The 22768-nt window shown below is 39.2% G+C and overlaps 1 protein-coding gene across 4 annotated transcripts in view; it reads left to right on the top strand.

The window, feature by feature from the left end:
* Positions 1–1059: 1059 nt before the first annotated feature.
* Positions 1060–22768, top strand: part of LOC101483508 (protein FAM222A) — a 33176-nt gene continuing 11467 nt past the window's right edge. Inside the window, exons 1-2 of one of the 4 annotated variants that reach the window (XM_004538085.3) lie at positions 1060–1204; positions 21413–21578. In XM_004538085.3, coding sequence (XP_004538142.1) covers positions 21449–21578 — 130 coding nt within the window. In that variant the 5' untranslated portion in view covers positions 1060–1204; positions 21413–21448. Of the gene's footprint in view, positions 1205–10062; positions 10368–21409; positions 21579–22768 lie in introns of those variants that run through there. The other 3 variants (XM_076886495.1, XM_004538084.4, XM_004538083.4) reach the window with 3 other exon arrangements.

The following is a 22768-nucleotide window of genomic DNA, read 5'->3' as shown; positions in this document are numbered from 1 at the left end:
TTGCTCGTGAAAGATATACAGCTTCATGTCACCCCTGGAAGCTGAACATATTGTAAATTTCCTCTCTTCCATTCGTCATGACGTTTATATGACTTTCTGGCTCTTTATGCCAAATGTTGTATTTTTTTCAATACTAAAACACTGCAGCCTGAACATTGGAGGGACATTTTGTTACCGTTCTGTCGTGCGGAATAATGCTTAAAAAACAAACAAACAAAAGGGGTTAACTTCCAAAGTTATTACAGTGAAGTCAACCTAAACTAAAAAGAGTAAAAATGCGTCTTAATTAGCTGACATAAAACAAGACCAGACCATCTTAACCTTGCCTCATGACTTTCTCTCCAAACTGCTCAACCTAAGCTGTCCATCTGATATACTCGGTGTAGGCTCTTTACCTTACAATATAAATAACATTTCCGGTGATTGCTGTTATATAAAATTGAATTGAATTGAACTGAATTGAAGAATATTACAAATGAATTAATAAAGTGAAATGGCAAAATTGACTCTGGCCAATACTGAAATTAAACTATGTACAAAACCTGAAAATATGGAAAAATACAAAATTAGAATAAATCTATGTCCTACTTGACATTTGAAATGTCTAGTACCTGCAATATCAAAACTGAAAACAAAAGAATGTTTTTTCTTTTGTTTCCTTGCTTTTTGGTTGTGTTTGTGCATATTAGGTGACGGGGGAAAGGACTAATGGGCACTAGGGATGGGTATGAGAGCAATAAACAAGGCCGGTTGTGAATTGGTTTGGCATAAAATTTAAGGAATGGACTTTTTATATTGACAGTGCCATATTAAAATGCTCCCCACCCAATTCAGTGAGAAATAACACTAACAGTACTGACAATAATTGCACTTTTTCTTTAAACATCAGTGCATTGCTCCAAATGCACAAATACAATGAGTGTTATATGCTATATGCAGGATACAAAAAAAAAACAGAACATGGCTGTAAAAGCATTCTAATGCCAGCAGATGGCGACCTGCTGCAATAAGAATGAATTCTTCTGAGCACAGAAAAGCATTTTTGAGTTAACATGAGGAGCTTGACTCGAGTCAACGTGAGCACTGTGGCAAATAAACAGAAGCATAAAAGGCCTTTTGTACTTTGTCCCTTCGCTGCTGCAGATATCTTCGACAAGGTCAATTTTCTCTCAGCAACAACAACCCATCTGAATGTTTATGTGCGGTAAGTGATCATCTTCACTATTAACGTGCTTTGGGTTGTGCAAGCCCTTAAGCAATAAGTCTCTTATTGGCTTGTTACAGAGAGTTATTAGGTTTGCCCCGCGGCCCCCGCTGGTATTTAATTACCCTTGCACTCTCTCCTTTTCATCACGGCGTGGATGATGGCTGCCATTGCCAGTAGGTGAAAGAGGAGACTTCACCAGACCTTAATTAGTTCATTTGCCTCTGCCTGCCAGGCACAGATGGAGCTCTTTATTACTGTCACTGCCAGGCTCATTCTGCTATGATGATGAGTGTCTTAAGAGGAAGAGCTTGACATCCTAAAATGACACGATGACATGGCCAAAACAGAATCGGTTCAACAAACTAACCAAAAGCAGTTCTATTTTAGCCAGTTCATCATGGAGCAAGCCTACCATATTATAGTCTCATCCCTATGAGATCACAGTGTAAAGATAAAATCTAACCACCTATAAGGTTTCACTTTAGTCTTTCTGTTTATTCTTCAATAAGGCCTTTTTGTTTGGGGTGTGCTTGCAGTTTCATGCCTTTAATAATTGTATGTCTGTTTATTTAATCAGGTAAAAATCTCACCCAGACTGAAACGCTTTATTTAAAGTGAGAAGGCAGCAGAGATTTTAATAAATATAACTAAATAAACAAATACAACTGGCACACATGACAGCTTTATTTGTTAATTTTATAAGAAAGTGAACAAAACAACAAAAGCATACATTATAACATAACTGTTTTCCTCCTTTAAAACAGGCATAAACTCCCTCAGACAAACCACTTCTCCTTCCATAGAAAAAGGGGCAACATATTTAAAAACTTATTTTTCCTTATTCTGATTCTGTGGTATATAAAAAACAACCAATGGGAAAGTATGTGGACATAGAGGGATGAGTGTACAGAGAACAGTGATGTACATGATTGATGCTATCCAGCCTCTTTAGTTTAGATGCTGTGATTTCAGCAGATGTCTGTATGGTTACAAACATTAGAATACTGTACATAGATACATATTTGTATATTTGTGTCCCAAGTAGTTCTTAACATCATCATTATCTTGGCGCCAACACATAAAAATACAACATCAGTATACAATCCTTTATGGGGTTAATGTCACACTTCCCTATTGCCTATACAGAAACCAGTCAATTTCATTGGTCAGACTGGGTGATCTGGATTAAATCAAAAGAAAAGAAATCATTCTAACTACAATGACAGTGATAATTTTAGCAGTAAATAGAAAAGGATAAATGAAGGTAGAACAAAACAAAACAAAATTTCCATCAGGAACAATTAGGTTTTTTTTTTTAAAGATATTAAAGGGGAGTCTGTGTAATTAAATTCATATTAATTCATCTTTAGTCCTGACATGAGTCATTATTCTGTGAAACGGTTCATAATGCATCCAGTCTTGGGATAACTCAAGAATATTCTGGTAAGATAGATTTAAGTGATCATCCACAATATTAATAATGTGCAGATCTCTTCTGTATCTTGACTCTGACCAGTTTGGGCATTGACACAGGATCTCTGTGGGTGTCTTTCACCAGGGGCTAATTTTACCAAAATAGACTTTGACTATGGTGCAAATAAACCAAAATAGTCATGTGTCTAAATTAATCCATTGCGCTGACTTTCTCGAGCAAGACTGGTACACTGTTTTTGTTGCACAGACTTACTTCAGAGAAGAAATCTAGCAGCTAACCACTCAGCTATGTTTACTGCGGCAGGAAATGTTTGTCTTTTGGAAGAATTCAACAGTTTAAAGGTCCTTTTAGATGCTGCCTTATTTCCCAGCAGGTCACCCCCGCGGATGGATCCACGTATTTGATTTGACACCGGTTTTAACCCTCCCATTTATCTGTGTTCGGGACTGGCACAAGGAGTCCACCAGCTTGTAACCCCCTCCTGGATGAATTCAGCAGTAGACAGTAGTAAACAAAGAGTGTAACCATGAAAAGGATAAGAACAAGTAATGACAGCAACAGTAAACAGTGCAGGAAACTTCCTGTTACATAAAATCTCAGCGCAGTGCAAACCTGTAGCAAAGCTTTGATGCTGTGGTTTGTTAATGGAGGTGGGCAGACTACTTCTGTCATTTACTTAGTGAGCTTAAGGATAGCTTTAGTGGGCAAACAACAACACCTGACAATAAAATGTACTTTTCAAAACTGCTGTACTTTTTCACTGAGTTACCACTGTCTCTGAAACATCTTTCTCTTCTTGCTCTTGCCGGGAGTCACATATTTTGACTCTCGTTTTCTGCTTTTAGGTTTTAGAGTCACATCAGACATCGGTCTTAGGCTTGAGTTAGGTAAGGGTTGGGAAGGGTGTGTGGGGGTGGTGGGGTGGGGGTTCTACCCCTCTCACTAGCTTAGGTCCTTCTCATGAATACTTGATTGAGTTGGGATCTGTTGGAGTTTGGCAGCTGGATAAATTCTTTGAGCCATTAGTAAACGTTTCGTGGTGCTCTATCTTACTGGTGGAGGCCATATGGAGATGTGCTTTGCCTCCAACAATGTTTAGTAGAGTGTTTTTTAAATCTGTCAAAGGCTCTTATAAAGTAGGCAAATATACACTATATCCAGACTGCTAGATTATAGAAAATGGTTCATGAATAGAGTAATGTACATCTACTCTATACTTATGCTCTCTTAAGAAAGCACGCTGGTGGTGGATAATGGGTTAGGATTTCTGGATGATCCTTTTGCAAGCAGTTATGGGGCCAACTTCAGGATCAGGATCCCATGTTTAGCTACAGAGGAACATCGTTTGCGTCTTTAGCACGAACTAAAAGTGGATTTTCAATTTAGCGGCCTGTGATTAACTAGAAAACTATTTCCCATCTATAAATTCACTGCTCAAAACAGGGACATCAGTTGGCATGGTAACCTCATTTCCCATCTGCAGGCCTCATTCATACTGAAAAATGACACTCCGGCAGCTCTCAAGAAACAATTCAATATTCCTGCCGTAACAGCAGGTCAGAGTATGTCTTCTCTAAATCTTGGTCATGGTGTATATCTTTCTTAGGAAATAACAAATGGCATGTTTAGAAAGGCTTTAATTTGCAGTGAATATGATTTCAATTGATTGATTAGTGTATACAGTGCTGAGTGCAGGAGTGTGTTAAGTATTGACAAATTTATATCTAGAATGGTCTTTGGCATCTTATTCGACTTCTGGAAATGAAAACACTGAAAACTCTGTGTTGGATCATGGCAGACTTTGACATATTGGGTAAAATACTTGCAGAAAGTCAGTTCCTTAAAGCTTGCTGGAAACGCATACAAGGAAATTGCGTAGCCTTTATTAACGTTAGATCTCATTTTCAGATAAATGGATGTGTAAATATAACAAGCTGTGGTTTTACTGGAGCTTAAGATCAGGACTATTTCTTGGCCAGTTGCAGTGACTTTCTGTAGTCTTTAGAGGCCATTAGAAGTTACTGGCAGCAATCAAAGACATTCGGAAACGGTTGACTCATATAGGATGGGGTGTCATATATTATAAATGTTGTTAATACAAACAAATGTATAAAGAAACCGTTTTAAATAGCTCTGTATAGCATTATTATCTCTTTGACTTTCAGTTTCAGTCTACTGACCTTGAAGAAGAGATCAGAGGTCAAATGTGACAGGATTTGGTGGTGGTAATAATATAAAAGTATGACTGTACCCAACAGCCACTTAGTTAATATATTGTATGTTCACACTACAGTTACAACAAGTTACAAAACAACAATGTCTCTAAATAGTTGCTAAAGTTTTCCTCAAGTAGTCTTCAAAATCGTTCCTGGGCTTGTATACATGAAAGTGTAATGCTTGTCATGGTGACAAGCAGTGGCACGCTTCTGCAGTGGTTAGCATTGATGACTCACAAAAAGAAGGTCCTCGATTTGAATCCACCAACTTGCTTGGCATCTCTGTGAAATCTGGATGTTCTCGGGTTGGTTATTCTAAATTGGCCACAGGTGTAAGTGCTCTGTTATCCATGCAATATACTGGTGAACTGTACAAGATGCAATCCCGGGACAACTAGGATAGGCTCCAGCACCCTCCATGACCCCATATTTGATAAGCAAATAAGAAAATGAATGGAAAAGAAAAGAATTTGAAATGTTCGTGACATTGTAGATTCATATTGCCAGCTTGTGCACAAAGATTAGAGTGTGTTCTTGTAGGCATTACTGACTCCGATCAAAATGCATCTGTTTAAAAGAGGCAAGCCTTTCAAGCCTCTTAATATAACGTACTGCACGAATACAACAGATGGAGAAGATAGAACTTTACTCTCAGTAGATGTAGAAAAGGATACTGTAGATAGCCCTGCTTGATGCTCTGAATAACAATGTTATTTCAGCATTTAATATTAGTAGCTTAGTAGCTTTGCCACCCTTATTGTTTAAACTAACCACAGAACCCATTGTTATGTTGCTGTGGCACACAAGAATATTTCTGGTACACACACGAATATCTTTGCTGTTAAGACTGGTCAAATGCACACATTGCATAGCTCCATTTGAAGATGCTGTTCGAGGTATTCTTGAGGTATAATTACAACTTCCAGATTATTTTCATTTTTCTAAATTTTCTTTCATTTTGTTAAACAAATAAAAGGGGAAGCTCCGTTGCTTACGTTTCCATATTTAAACATATTTACCTGTTTAGCATTTGTAAAATTATTGAAAAAAGTTATGATCCTACCTTTGAGCTTATAAATTAGAAGAAAGATTAATAGTACCTGAAATTAATACCCCTCCAAAATTGTTGTACCTGGTCCAAATCTTTGCTCTTGCCATTTTCCTCCTTTACTACATTTTTGGCATTTGTGTGACAATTTTATTGTGAAATGATAGATGAAACAGGCTACAACTAACATTGCTATACCTGGCAAATTACATTGTTTTTCAGTGGTACTATTGGGCTGCACAGCTGCAGACTATAATGTATTACTTCTCCCTAAAGCCAACCCAGCATGGGTCGACACTGAATCATCTTAACTTATTCCTGAACTAAGACTAAGACACATGTACTCTGCAAATATTAAAAAGCTGAGAGAGGAAACACCTGATCCATTAGATATTGATACTATTATAATCTGGTGTACCATTTCTTCAGTTTCTGGTTATAGCCTAGCATGGGATAATAATGACTTTAAACCTGGAAAAATGGACGAAGGCATCTACCTGTAGCCCACCAACAGATGGTATGTTTCAAAATGATAACTTAATCATCACCTAGATTACTGCTTGCGACAGGCACCACTTGTGGGGGCTCTGAGCCCTTGCAGGTGGGATGCAGACAATGAGGTGAAAAACATGACGTGAAGTAAACCAACAATTGCCTTTACTGACAGCTCCATCCATCCATCTATCCAGCCAACCAAAATTGTAAACGTAGAAAAGTACAAAAAGCAGAATTCCAGAATGAGGAGATTGACACATGAAAAACAACTGAGAGGATTCATTAGCAGGATCTAACAAAGGAAAAGGGAAGGAGAGGACTGTAGATACACAAAGGACTAATTTAAAGCATGACCAAAACATTAACACTTAAGACATGAAAGCTAGAAAGTTAAGATCACAGGAATGCTCATTGCATTGCTTCTTGTTCTTTGCTAGCTTCAACAAAAATATTGTAGTTTTGGAACAACTTTAAATATCCTCTGAAGTATACATGTAATGTGACAAGATAATGACTTTAATGTGCACAATTTTTGTTTAACTTTATTCTTTTTTTTCTTGTGTGGGTGTGCTAGTTTAGTCTTTAATTCAGTGTTACTTGCTATAACCCCAAATCAAACAACAATCTCTTTATACTCTGGTGAACAGCAGAAAAAAAACAATTTGATTTTTAATGCATTATGGCACCAATTCAAAGCAACAGGGGTCTTAAGGTGATTTATATTACAAGCAAAAGACCTTTCAGTATTAGAGAGATGACCCCCAACAATTAGACAACCTTATTTGAGCAAGCTCCAGGTAACACTGGGAAAGAATTCCCTTTAACAGAAGAGAACATAAAGAGACAAGGACAAAGCACAGACTATGGAAGAAAGAGGAACATTTTTAATGACATGCAGATGTGGTCTATAATTCACAGGAGAAGAGGTACTCGTTGCATCATGGGGGGTAGCCAAGCCTATAACTGTTTCTTTAAAATGCCTTGTTCACTCATCAGAGACACTTACGGTGAAACACTCCTGACATTTTCCTCGCCACATTACAAAAAAGACGTGGTAATAAAAACATTTAAAATCCCTCCTTCCTGTATGTTGCAGTGAGCAGTGAAAAAGTGACACTGAGCCATGATGTGCAATTCCAAGGCCCTGAAAGTGAGACAGCTAAATAATATTAAACTCCTACTTTAATCCCTTACACATGTACATTTCCTACTATGTTATATCACTGTAAAAGGCTTATATTGTTTGACACAATCTCTAGATACTTCAAACAAGCACACTTGCATAGACACATAAAAATGCACAGGTACATTTACCTCCCCTCTATAATGCAATCACCTCATGCAGTCATGTCATTAGACTTACAGCATGTTCATTGTGGCAGCCACTGGGCACTATGATTAGATTTAGGCTGGGTGAGTAGTCAAGCATTGATTGTCATTTCTATCTGAATATGTCATATACCTCATGTCCTTAAGGGTAACAAGACACAAGGCTATTATACTGATAAATGCTCTAATTTTAAATGTGTACCTCAGGGAGCAAAATGTATAACATAAAGCAGAAACACAGTCTGGCACACACTGTTATTCCACTTCCTACAACATCTATATTTGCATTTCAAGATCTAGATTAACTGGTTTCAAATAAACTTACAGTTCTGCTGGTGTTGAATTACTGCAATAACGATGGCTCCATTCAGCGCAGTAAACTGTGTTAATCCCAGCTTTTTAAATGTAGCTATTGGCAGCATTTTAGGAGAAGAATGCACCACTCAAGTGCTACCTTTCAACGTTTCCGATCCAGCAGTCATAGCGAACTAAAATCTTCTTACACTGACAAATACAACTGGTATTAAAAAAAACAAAAAAAAAACAAAAAGTAAATTCCTCCTCACTAACAGTTAAAAAAATATGAGCCATCAGTCCAGACAGTCCCAGTGAAAATGCAAAATAACTCAGCTGTGAGAGTCCAGACGCTTTTCTGTCCAAGCTCCTGAGACAACTCAGCTGTAGTTGTCTCAACCTTTGTTGTAGTAGTAGTAGCAATAGTAGTAAAATTAGTTTGCTAATGCTTCAGGTACATTAATCTGATTATTTGCATTGGAAATGTATTCCTGTGCATTTTAAATTCGCCTTCTTTGATGTGTTGTAGATTGTCATGAGCTTATGTTGAAAACAGGCTTTTATCTCTGAACTGATGAGTCCTGACTTTTTTAAAGGTTACAGTTTGTGATATTCTCCCATATTTTACAGTGTATCTGTTGTCTCTCAGTCATTACCTGACAGTGTTAAGTAAAGGGTATTTTCTGTTTACCTTAAAGTTACCGAACAGTTTCAGATGTATAAAAGATGCATTCAGATGCATTCATTAGAAAATCCCCTACACCATAAAGTAGTTTCGTCTTATTCAAATAGCCTACAATAGCTTTACAAACTAACAACAATAATGACAGCACAATGACTTTGTAATAATAAGCTCATTATACACTCACAGATACATTACAGTTGTCTTCATGTTACTTTAGCAAGGCTGAATGTGTTCTGGGTTTGTGATAGTCTAGCTGAAGAAAATAGTGTGTGTGTGTGTGTGTGTGTGTGTGTGTGTGTGTGTGTGTGTGTGTGTGTGTGTGTGTGTGTGTGTGTGTGTGAGAGAGAGAGAGAGAGAGACACGGAGAGAGAATGTGAGATGCTGTATTTGCTCCAGTACAACATGTTGGTAAGTACAAAATAGTGCCTACCATAGGGTTGTTTCACCTGTGACTTTTAAATGATGCCCAGATGATACCAAGGAGCATAAAGTGTGTCAGGAAAGTATCCCCCACACTATTACACCACCAACAGCAGCTTGAACTATTAATTCAAAGCAGGATGGATTCATGCTTTCATGTTGTCCACGTCAAATTCTGCCCCTTCCATCTAAATGTTACGGCAGAAATTGAGACCATGCAACATTTTACCGGTCTTCTACTGACAGGAGTGGCACCCCGTGTGGTCTTCTCCTTCAAGGTTTGATGCATTGTGATTTCAGCGCTGGTCTTTTGCATATGCCGTGGTTGTAACAAGTGGATGTTTGAGTTATTATTGCCTTCCTACCAGCTTGAATCAGTCTTTTCTTTGACTTGTAATGTCAAAAGGCATTTTCATCCAGAGAACTGCCACATAGGAATACCACAGGATAGTTTCTCTTTTTCAGACTATTCTCTGTAAACCCTAGTGATAGCTGCAGGTTGTTAGTTTCTAAACCACCACCATATAGATGACCCGTGAATAACAATCTAGGTGTATAATATATAGCTTTTGGACAGAGGACACCTACTTGCGGTTCTCCTCCTGAACACCTAATCTAATAAAGGGTTGATTAAGCACTGCTAACTGGATAAGCTGCAGAAAAAACCCGTCTGGAATCATGGTGTGTAGCTCTCTTGATCGATCAGATGTGCTTGTGTAAAGACCGAAAACTTACATTTGTTCTGGGCCAACACACGGGACGCTCTTCCCCTTTAAATCTTTCCGCTAAACGGGAACGTGCTTCCTTTGACTGGTTTGGGATCGCGACAGCGGCCGCCCTCTCTCGCGCACGATTGGCCGAGCCGTGGGAATATTCAAATGAAGCTTTGATTGATTGGCCCGGAGCCGGTTTCAACAGTGCAGAGGACTCATTTTCATTCCGACATCACTCTCCGTGGTTCACACGGCTCGGTTAGGCTTGCTGACATGATACGCAAGCGATGGCAAGGAAAACCTAATCGGTGAAATTATCTCCCACACCAGCGGCGAATATGTCGAGGAAGTGCAGTTAACGGAGCCAGCTTTATCAATGGATATTCCTCCCGGGGTTTCAGGCGCTCATCGCGAATTCTGTGGCGAGATTGCTTTTGCAGAGGAAATACGCCTTCCGAGCAGGAGAACAACCAATCAGCCGTGGCGAACCAAAGATAAACAAGCCTTATGATAAGACAAAACTCTGTAAGACATCGATCACGTTTCCCCTTTTTCCTCTATAATAATGTTTCATCTCCTCTGTGGGGACTCCTGTGAAATGTTTGTTTTTTAGTTTTTTTCAGTAATTTAGTTTGCCATGCATTTGTGCCAGTCAGACTGCCTCTACTCTAATTATGTCTGTGTATGTGTGTGTGTGTGTGTGTGTGTGTGTGTGTGTGTGTGTGTGTGTGTGTGTGTAGTATTTAACAATAACGGAGTGAGAAAGGAAATAAGGTTCGTACGGGCGCTTCAGCGTGTAATGCCAGCATTGATTTTAGGTTGACAGCGCTGAATTGGTGAAAGATGCCCAGTGCGCACTAATAGGATAGGAGCGTCTCGCCCTTACTGTATATCATTATAGCTGTGTATCATATCTATTGGCCAGTGTGCATTCATCAGAGCGGAGGTCGCTCATTTGTTTTCGTCTTAAACAATAATATATAGTATTTACTAGCTCCAACATGTATTTAACGAGTAATTGTAGAAAATATAGGAGGCACGTGATTTTTATTTTATTTCAAGACACAAAACATTTTTAAATTTTTAGTCTTTTTTTCCTATAGAGGCGTTATGGTGTAAGTAAATATCAGTCGGCACATCCATGAATGGGATGAAGGCTTTGAAAGGCGCTTTATATGTCAGCATCTCAGTGGATATGGGAAGTGCTTTGAAGTATATTATCGGTCATTCATGGCTGCCTCAGAAGGTTTCCATTTCTATTGTCTAGAAGCCGGAGGTGGGATCATCGCACCTCACTGCACCGGTGGCAGCCGAGGTTGAAGGTTAGCCGCAGCGGAGTTCCTAAAGATTATTGGCCAGGTGTGAAATTCTACCCTGCATGCTTTTCCTGCTTGGGCCAGATCCTTTATTACCCAGAGAGATGGGATGTCACAGCTTAGCACCAGAGGCAGAGAAGAAAAGCCAGCAATTTGGTGTTTTATTATCATCTTCTTTTTCTTCTGGCTGTTTCCAGAGCAAAAGAGAAATATATGCCAACTCCCCTGGGTTTAGTTTAATAGGCTTTTCTGGGTCGTTTTTCTTCCTTATGGCTTTCCTATAAACATATTTAAATTATGACTTTCTGGCCTTTGATTTATTATAATGTCAGAGTGTATTGAAAATATTGCCGCCTGCTCATTTCCATCGCTTTTCTTTTCTCTCTGAAAGCTTCAGTTTGAAAATCTTACTTTCAGCTAACTAGCTGTAATTACGTGTTCACATGGTGTTTGCGTGTTTGAAGTATGTGTTGACCGAGTCCGAACTTGCTCGAGAGGCTTTTAATTTGTATTGTATCAGGAGCAGTCAGTGTGCAGGTAACCCCCATGGGGGTTTCCCTCTGATCTCACATCTCACACCCCAGCAGTAATTCCAGCTCTGTGAGGGAAAAGGGATTTGTCATTTGGCTGCCTGCTTCCCTTTGCTTTCTCAGGAGCGAAGCTGAGCTCTGATTTATTGTGAAATTTCCTCAGGCTGGCTCAATCTCCAGGCCTACCGAATTACTGAATGGAAGGAGCTGCTCGCTAGGAGAATGACCTTTTCTTGAAAGATTATTACTCAGGCAAGTGCAAGGACTAATTAAGGTCATGTCCTTTTTTTCTGCTATGTCATCCATTGACTGACTTTTCAGGGTACAGCGAATTTTCTGTGGTGTATCAGTCCATGGATGTGGAATGATAACATGAAGCAGATGACTTGGAAAATATATGGATGGGTGACAAACAAAACCTGATCCCTTCTCCTCTACAGTAAAGGGATCCAGTGGCCCCGTTGTGATGTGGATGGGATTTTTGTCCTCTTCTTTGTGTTTCCAGTAAAAAGTAGCCACACCCTACAATGCCCTGTCTTTATTGTCTTTTCTACTCAAAATAAGCCCATGCTTTACAAATTGAACACTGTGTTGTATCCAGTAAGACTTAAAGTAATGGCTGGGGTGATAAACGCATAAGAAAAGTGCTTACTGAAGCCATAAATGAAGTGAAAATTGGGGCGATTTTTTTGTAGGCTGCGCATTAATTGCTGTCTACTATCAGAAGAGTCGCCCCCTGCTGGTTATTAGAAGGAGTTCAGATTTAACCAATTTCCAGACTGGCTTCTGATCCAGAAACTATTTTACAGCCTTACCAGTCGCCTGACTTCAAAGCACTGAAATACCTGTGGGACGTTATGGACTGTAAGTACTTTGCACAACCATCAGACTTGGAAGAATAGGAAGAATCAATGCCAAAGTGCACCGAGGCTGTTTGGTGGCACATGCTGGTCCGGCACTTTACTCGGTGCTATTTCATTTTTTTTCATTTGGTTTGTCATCTGTCTTCTGTGCACTCAACTTGTCCATTTCACTGGGATAATGTCAGTGGTTTTGTTGCTTAGCAATTTCTCCTGTGCACCCTTTGTAATCAGCTCTTTATCTGCTAGGAGATGTCAGGTGTAATTATGAGCAGCCTGTCATCTTTTGAAATTTGTCTAATTGGTCTTTTAATTCTAACAGGATGAAGGCTTAGTGAGACGTGGGCTGTGGGTTGAAGGTTAAGGACTGTGCCTCCTGAGGTTAGGGAGGAGGGAACCAGCCCTCCTAAGGTTGTTATTGTTTTGTCTACATACTGCTACTTGGTAATTATTTTTGATTAATGTAAAGCCAAATTTGAACTGATGCGTCATCATTTAGTCTGAAAAGAAAGGCTAAAGAAAGGCGGTGAGATGATGTCTTTATAAGCTGAACCAAAGATCAAAGACTCTTTTCTCATAGAGCATTTTAATGTTTCTGTGATGCATGGCAGAAAGCTTCTCATTAGGTTCATCTCCCGCATAAGAACCATACAGGCAGCATTTTCTCCACAGTTTTTAATGAGTTGTTTGTTTGCCCCGAAATTTTAATGGCTTGAAGGAATCAGTGACCCTTTACAATTTAGCAGTAAACTAAGAAGCCAGGAGACAGGACTTGGGAGAAGATTGTTTGTCTAACATAAACTCATTTTTATCTTTTTTGTCATGGAATTGGAAGACTAAAAACAATCCTGCCTGTCCACGGTTTGGCAAACAGATGTCATGTTAAAATAATAGTCTTCATCTACTGACAAAATAGCTTATCTCTCCACAAAACCTACAGCTCACTCTCATTCACGATCTGTTATCTTTGAAGTCAGGGTTTTCTAAAGGCCAGGCTGCATACCCATAGCTCTTTGACAGTGTGTCTCAAGTGTGCATACTGGGATAAAGATAAGATAAAGCTCTGTTTAGCCTCTAATGCTGCTTTGGCATTGGCCAGTCTTTACCCAGTGTGCAGTGTGTTTCTTTTACCTTGGCACTGTGTGCACATAGACCATTTTGGGTCAGCCCAAGGCTTCCTGCTCAAAAAAAAAGGCTGTTTAAAAAGGTTTAGATTCGTGGCTGAATTTGTGCTTCACATCTTTATGTATAAAATGTCAGAATTACTGTTTTCCAAATAGTTAATTTAGTATTTAGACTTCTTTTTTTTCTTTTTACCTTTTTTCCCTAATACTAGCATTTCATGCTTGCACAAATGAAAGCTGAGCATAAAAGCAAAATTCTACATGTGTATAGGTTGTGTCGTGTAGATTAAATACAGACAGAAATGACCTATATTAACAGAAAAGTAAATGATTAATTGTTTGAGAAAAACGGTGACCCTCACAGATCGTCTGTTTCTATATCAAAGTCCTTCAAGAACCTCGAGCCTACCGTGGACTAGGTCTGGTCATTTGTTGACCAGCAGTTTCACTGGTCCCAGGACATAAATACAAACTACACATAAAAATCACCCAGTGAAATCTGAAAAACAAAGCTTGAAAAGTTTGATTGCTTTTCCCTGAAATGTAGTTTTAAAAAGTTGAATTAACTGTTTGTTTTTTTTACCCTGTAAATTATACTTCTACCACCATCTTTGCTGTTGCAGAACTCTTCCATAGATTTCAATTCAGGATTCTGCAATTTGGCCGTGGGCCAGTGTTAGCTATTTAATATTAGCTGGTCAATCTATTGGTATTGTCATGCCTGTTATATAAAATATTTTAAAAGTAAAGAAGAGACATATCAGTATTTGGTATCTATCTTAAAAATCTTGTATCAGTCAGACACATCTCTGGAAGTTAGAAATGTCAACTTGTGCTCAAAAAATGTTGTCGCTATTAGATAAAGGGAGGGTTAAAATTTGGTCATTTGAATTGTATGATTGTGGGATTTGCAAAAAAAAAGTCTGTGTTTAGAAGGAAAAAGTGATTTACATAAGAAAGTAGAGGGCACACAGCAACCTCCAGGACTGGAAAAATAACTGCAGATACGTGAATGGGTAAAGGCTGTAAACATCTTTATAGCTCACATTTTAATATTAATCATATTTTCCCAGTGACTTATTGACCTGGCTAATAATGCTGCATAAGTTACATCCAACCGAATGCTCATCTGCCGCAATATTATACATGATAAATTGCATAAAGTTTGTGCTTGCATAAATAAGTTGTAGGAAATGCGTTCTTACACTGTTGTAAAGCCTTTTACAGGAACTAATCTTGGTGCTAATGAGGCTCATTGTTATCAGCCGCAGGCCCAAAGTGTTCTTGCTACTAAAGCAGAGTGACTTCGGGTTGTTTGGCTATCCCGCGCATGAACCTTTGTTTCCTTTCTCCTTTATTTATTTATTTTTTGCTTTCTCTACACTAAATGTGAAAAGAGAAGTATGGCTCTCTTTTGTATGCTATTCTGATACCAATTATGTAAACTATTATAGAATTTAACCAGGCCAGCTCTTATCGGTTAATCCAGAAGTAATAGATTCTATTAAAAATGTATGAAGGGATTGGGGACGGATGATCTGTGTGTGTGTGTGTGTGTGTGTGTGTGTGTGCGTGTGTGCGTGAATTCAGCAGCTGCAGCAACACTGCTGTCTAATTCTGTCTCTATGTGAGGTTTGTCTGGTCTCCATTACTTAGACAGGTTCCTGCAGTGCCTCTGAAAGCCATACATAATATACAATTAATTATACAATAAGTGGATTGTTATTCATGGACCTTGTCATTTTTATTCAAAGTGAGACACTGCTTTTTCTCTTTTGTAATAACTAATTGCTCTTTGTTAGTCATTTATTGATTCTCATTTAACCTTCTTTTCTGGGTTTTTGTTCTCTCTCTTTGCCTTTTGCTTGCCTTTTGCTTGCCTGCAGTTTCTGAGTAGAAGGAAAGGTATTAGCATAGCACCCGTGCTAATCCACTGGCAGAGTGAAAAGGGTGCTCGTCTTTTTCATTATCATCTAATTATTTACAGAAGATCCTGAGAACTGCTAACGGTAGCTGAGATGGTTCGGTTAGGGAGGTGTGAGTGTAAATGTGGCAGCGTGAGTGTGTGCGTGGAGCCAGCGTGCATGGTGTATTTGTGCATTTGACATTAGTTGAGAAGGAGGCTCTTTGTGCAATTTGCCTCTATCTCAGCTCTGACCCTTAATGCTGTGCAAAGTCATAAAAGACTCCAGAAGGTCAGGCAGATGCTCTTGTCTGAGCCTGTGTATAATTTAGGGCTTTTTCCTCCGTTGATGGATGTTCTTGTGCAGCTGCTTTATACATCCAAACAGGTAAAGCAAGAACACAAGCCTTTTTATGTGTTTTATAATGCAGTAGCATTGTCTAGGTTATCATGCATACGAAACCTTATTATCTCAGGGAATGAATTTATAATCGGTGAATTGTCAGGATATAAATGGTGCTGCTTTGGTGTAGTCATCTCAAGAATAACAAGATGCCTGAATAATTCAGTTTGAATCATCTGCAAACTGTCTGTTAAATTAAACAACCATACTGAAGTTCACCTCACCTCATCATCTCCCAAAATGCCTTGTGCTGACAGACGTCACATTATAATATGAAGCATTTTACAGTATGACAGGGACAAAGGGGAAAGGCTTGAAAAACGACTTTGTCCGCCAACATATCCTTATCAGAGCACCATGGGGGACAATTAGATGGGCTGCAAAAACAAGGCCTTTATCTCCCTGTCAGGTCCTCAGTGGGCCACACGACATTGCTTATCACTTGCATGGATGTCGCCTGAGAGTCAGAAGACCTAAACGCTCGAGTAGCTTATATCTGAATGCATAAATACTGTAGATTATGGAGCAGACAGTCGCACATATTGCTTAATTCACACCTCATTTCTTTATATTTTTCTAGGAAAATGGGAAATACGTGCAGGAAAAAACAGCTTAAAAGTCAATATAATAGTATGTATGTAATAGTACGACCTCCTTTATTCTTCACACAGCCTGAACTCTCTTAGGCAAGCTTTCTTGTCATTTCTTTGAGGAATAGTTCTCCAGGCTTCTTGAAGCACATTCATATCTCTTGTTGGCTGTTGGCTGCCTTTTGTTGCGTTCAGTGTAAAGATGATTTCACACTGCTTTTTTCTATGCAGTGGCAGTGTTTGAGATCATTGTCATTGCTTAAAAATGAAGCTGCTGCCAATCAGATGCTTTCTAAATGGTACTGCATGTTGGAATTATATTTGAAAGTAATTTTCTTTGTTCATAATTCCATCAGTTTTGACACGAGCTCTGGCCGTGAGTGGCTGAATTGCAGCCTGAACCATGATAGAGCCTCCACCTTGTTTTGCAGAGGGCTGTAGATTTCTTCTGGCATCCCCAGTGTCAGTTTGAACTAAAAATTAAAAATTTGGACAGATCAGTCTATAAGATCTGATGTCACTGATTTTCACTCCACGTTTTGTGTAATTTGGCATACTTCAGCTGTTTCTCCCTGTTTCCCTTTAAGAATGGCTTCTTGACAGCCATCCTTCCACTGAGAACGTTTCTGATGAGGCTTTGGTGAACAGTAGCTGGATCAACTGTCGGGTCAGATGTATCTCTCAGGTCCTGTGTCAGGTCTTTGCAGGATCTTTTACCTATTTCTTAATGACTTTCAGATGCTGTTCATCTGCTGTAGATATGCAAAAATACTATTTATTTTATGTGTTATCATTTTTGTAGATTCAACTAACAGGCTGCTAATAAGAAAGCACCTAACAAAAGAGTTTAAAATTCGTTCTTTGCTAAGTTGCCTGTGAAGTGTAAAAACAACACTGGTTCATCCTTTGAGTTAAGTGCCTTTTTTTGTGCTTGAATAATTCAAAGGTCATTCTGAAGTGGCTTAATGAACAAGAAAGCAATGTTACTCTGCAGATGGTCAGAAGCAAAGACTAAAAAGCAGACAGTGTCCAAAGAACAAGTCCTAAAGACTTCTTAAATAAAAAAATACCAGACTCGCTCATTGGAAGCAAAATACAAAGGAAGGATATATCATAAGAAAGTGCAAAGCATAAAAAAGATTCATCGAGCAAAACTGTGTCTGTATAAAAAGGATGAAATTGCTTGAGGGCTTGAGATAATATCATGCATTCTGACATTACTTTCATTTCTCTTCTATTTCGTGGATAATCAGACTATTTTTAAGATTTAAGTTTGTGCTCTCAGTGACTTTTTTTGTCAAGTCCTTGCTGCCCTCTCTTTGAAATATAGCGCCCTGCTTGATGCATTTTCTTCCAGCTGCAAATTATGGGAGTAATGGAAGGTATTCCAAATTCATGTCTCATTTTCTGCTTGTGAAGGGATTTCTCCAGACGTGCATTTTCTCTCTTGTGTTCCTTCTGCCTTTTCAGTATTTCCCTCTTGACAAATGTGTAGTAATGGAGGGGTTGTTGTGAAATTGCTATTATTTTCAAAATGGAATCCAGGCATACCGAGGCTTTTAGCTCTTCAGATGTGTGTGTTCAGATGAGGCAGGTTGCGCTGAGCAGTTTGAAGTGAGCTTGTCACCGAGGGACAGATGTTGGGTGGAGGAAGGGAGTGGGGGAATCTTTTTTTCTTTTTGGCACCTGAGTAACACAAGATCCACTCCGTCTTCTTCCTTTTGAGGCGAAGGTAATCATGTTTCTGCAGCCCATTGCTGAACATGCTGTTATGTGGTTGACTTGCTTTAGCTGCCCTCCAGACCCTGAGGCAGAAATCAAAACAAAAATCCAGAAGAACCTTAAAAGTAAAAAAAAAAAAAGGGCAATCTGAAAGCTACATGCTGCAGGCTCGTAAGTAGCCATTTTGGGGACTACTGCACATCTAAGAAAAATACAGTGTTTCAATTTGTAATCACCAGATTGATTAACTACTATACCAATAGTTCTGCGGCATTTTGAACTGACAGCAGTTGTCTGTCTTCGAGATGGGCTACCTGATACAAATACAGCACGATAGCCTGAGGTTTCTTTTTTCTTAGTTTTGCAACGCTGGCATTCAGAGTTGCTGACTCTTTCAGATAATCAAACAGAATGTCAAATGCGATTATCGCTGAAATATTTCCTCAAAGCGCAGCTCGCTCTTTTTAGAGTGATTGCTTCAATCAGCACAGCTGTGGCTGTGGCTTTGGCGAGTCTTGTTCAGACACAGGCTCTCATTTCCTCTGACAGTACTTAACACTGCAAACAGCGCAGCCTATTTTAGGGAGCGAGCTGCTTTTGGCTTTTTCTGCTGATCAATACGGTCATAAATTTATAGAACAAGAAACCAAGGTCTCAGAGCCGGTTAGAAATTGAAACACGCGGCCCGAGGCTACAGGAGGGGTTGTAAATGATCTGTGATCACAACAGGCAGAAAGCAAGGTTGATAACGGGAAGGAGCCATCATAACAACTAAGCAGAGGAAGGAGATGGAGTCATCATTAAATTATATTACTTTCTTAAATTTACAGTCTCTGCATTTCATCGAGGGGCAGCTGAATTTTAATATGGTAAAAGGATCTGAGTGGTTGCAGAAATTTAGATCTGCGCTTTACAAAGAACACGCCTATTGGATTTTAATGTCCACGAGGAAGCTTTGCAGTTTGCTTCCATCAGCAGTGCCTGATGCTTTTAATTTGAAGTTAAAAAAATCACTGTGGATAATCGAAGGAATAATTAGCCCATCTATTTGATAGATGGGATGCCACAAAACTACACACAACTGTTCATCTTCCCTAGAGAAGGAAACCCAGTGATTACATTTAGCTCCGCAGTAGGGCTGCCACAAACGATTATTTTGATAGTCGACTAGTCACCGATTATTTTTGTGATTAGTCGACTAATCAGATCATCAGCCATTGAACGTAAAAGTACAGGTTATTGCACCAGCAGCATCTGCTCTTATATAACTATCATTAGCTTACAGCTTTAAGTGTTTAAGGTCTGTGCTAACTAAAAATAAAGACAAGATGATAGTTAATTGAATTTTAATTAAATGTGCAGATTGTTTCGGTGGAGTTTAATAAACTCAGCCGATTTACTCAGGAACAAATAAAATACTGAAAAAAGCCAAACAATAACATTTTTAAGTTATCTAAGTGACTTGTATATGTTTAACCTGAGTAGGGCGGTGGGTTTGAAAACGATCTGCCGGGAGTCCGGTGCTCTCATGGCCCCCGGCTAGCTATCGAGCTAGTGGGTAACAGAGACGTCTCCGAAAACGTCGGAGCGCTTTTGAAAATATGTGGTGTCTTGATAAACTGAGCAGATATTTGAGGTTTACACAGCTACATTCTCGCCTGAAAATATGTTAAACGTTTATTTTGTGACCCAGAAAGAATAATAAGAGTAATATTAAAACTAACTAGCTGCCGCCATTGTTGACAACTGCGCTGGGCCGCGCTATGAATTCTGGGACACAGTTTCTTCTTCTTCGGGGTTTAACGGCAGCTGGCATCCTTGTACATGCAGTGCTGCCATCTTCTGTTTCAGTCCGTTATTACACTCTTAAATCCTGCTACTTATTCCTGCTTTTGGGATCTTACAAAGCTTCAAACGACGCGTCGACTATTAAATCAGTCGTCGACGATTTTGATAGTCGACGTAATCGTGACTAGTCGACTAATCGTGGCAGCCCTACTCCGCAGGCACAAATAAGGCAGCCACCTGCTTTAAAAAATACATATATCTATTTTGAAGATTAGCTTGAATTTTGGAACAGATAGCTGTTGGTGGTCAGAGGCTAAATCTTTATGTTGAGCAGGTGTGATTTTTCAGTAACTACGGATATTTCTCAACATCTTCTGGGTGAATGTGATTTTAACCCTCTAGAGCAGTGGTTCTCAAACTTTTTCTGGTATGCCTTGCTTCAGATGTTGAAAAAAAGGGTCACATGCCGCACTTTTTATCAATCAGCAAAGAATCCAAGTAGAATTTTAGTTAAATAAAGATGTTTTGTTATTTGTCTTTACAATTTACCCCTGGACTTCAAGGCTCTGGCAGCAGTGGCTCTGTGCTCCACAGTTTGAGAACCAGTGCTCTAAAGCAGGGACGTCAAACTTATTTTACATCGCGGGCCACATAGAGCTACTTTGATCTTCTGTTGGCCCGACCGGTGAAACTCCCTCGTCTGTCGGTGTACAGAAATGTAACTAGACATTTAATCCCTGAGATATTTTAATATAAGAAAAATTAGTGCAATTTCAACAGCGCGTGTCAGTTCTTCTGCATGCTGGTGGAGTAAATGAAAGATATCTGTCAGCACAACTCTTTAGTCTTAAATTGTATGTAATAAATGTGTAAAATTACAGAAATCTAATACTTATGAATGACCATTGGGAAGGTTTGTATTAGTAGGAAAAGCTGTAAAACTTATGAAAATATAGTTAAAAGTTAAAAATTGATGCCACCCTTCACATTTTCCAGAGTCATCCAATTGGCTGATTCAGTCTCCTGTAAAGTCTAAAGGGACTGTGAAGTTAACAGTGGTTATTCAAAGAAATATTGATGGTAGATGGTTATTTTAATGACATTCCTTCTGATCTTGACTGTACTTTGATGCCTTAATTAGCAGATGTTAGTATACCTGCTAAACATCCCCACATTAACATTTTCATTGTGGACAGAGGCGAGTTAGCGTTTAGTTAACTGTACAGTCTCTAAAACTTACTGATATGTCTGTGTGGTTTTGTCTATCAGGTGTTAAGTGTTAACCAAAGTGTAAAATCATGTGATTTCTTTTTGTTGTTGTCTTGTTCTAGCAGGTTTACCCAGGCTGTGCGCAGCCCTAGTGAACTATCATGCTGGCCTGTATCCAGAGACGGCAAAACTTCTCGTCGCAGCATTTGGCCTGCACACCCAAAAGCCTCGATGTTCCGCCGCCGCCATTGCTGCTGCCGGTACCACCGCTGCAGTCATGCACCCACAAAGGTGAGTCCTATCGAACACATTTAAGACATTTTGTCATAAAGTATCTGTTTTTCACGACACACTGGGAGTAAAAAAAAAAAAAAAAAGTCACGTTCTACTTGACCTTGTTGGCTCAAAGTGCTCGTAAAGATCACACGTGGTTGTTTTCAGCAGCGCTCGCTGAGATTCCAGGTACTGTGGAGCATTTTGAATTAAAGTAATGGGCTACTTGATGATAATGTCTGCTAATTGTAAAAGCTTGTAATCAGCGTGCTCATGCAGTGCAAATGCATGCAGGTCAGAGTGGACAAAGTGAAATTACAGAGTGACTCAAATCGCCCATACAGGGTTACTAATGATGCTCACACTGTGCAGAAGGTGCTTCGTGTGTGGGTGTTGTTTGACCTTCATTTTGAATGATTGCACGGCATGTGCTGTAAGGTTGAGTGTTGAATCTATGGGAGTGGAATTTTTGATTAGATTTCTTTCAATTAACTGATTAAATGAGATGATTATTATTTTCTTTATGTAGTTTACTCTGCTTTCATGCTCTTTGTGTAGTTGTCCAACTCGCTTCCACTGGTTCATCCTACCTGCAAAGCCTACTTCTGCTCTGTTGTCTGTTTCTCATCACCCGCCCACTTTCTTAGATACACCTGTTCAACTGCAAATATCAAATCAGGTAATCGCATCGCAGCAACGTGGTCAAGATGACCTGCTGAAGTTCAAACCGAGCACCAGAATAGGTAGAAAGGTGATTTAAGTGACTTTTAATATATAGTTGTTGGTCTGATGTATTTCAGAAACTGCTGATCTGCTGGGATTTTCCCACACAGCCATCTCTGGGGTTTACAGAGGATGGTCCAGAAGAGGAAATTAAATGGTGTGCTGCAGTTTTCTGGGTGAAAATATATTTTGTTGATCTTAGAGGTTAGAAGAGAACAGCCAGGCTGCTTCGAGCTGACAGGAGGGTAACCATAAATAAAATAGCCAAGGTTTACAGAAGAGCATCTCTGAATGCACAACACATGAAAGTTTGAAGCAGATGGGCTACAGCAGCTAAACACCACTTCATGCACTTCTGTTGATTAAAACCAGGAAATTGAGGCTACAGAAACTGCACTGGTCTGATGAGTCTTGATTTTGCTGTGACATTCAGATGGTAAGGTCAGAGTCTAATGTAAATAACATGAAAGGATGGATGGCTTGTA

Source organism: Maylandia zebra, linkage group LG7, assembly GCF_041146795.1.
Source record: "Maylandia zebra isolate NMK-2024a linkage group LG7, Mzebra_GT3a, whole genome shotgun sequence".
NCBI lineage: Eukaryota > Metazoa > Chordata > Actinopteri > Cichliformes > Cichlidae > Maylandia > Maylandia zebra.
The sequence above is the reverse complement of the archived record's forward strand: the minus strand, read 5'-3'. Positions and strand labels throughout refer to the sequence as shown.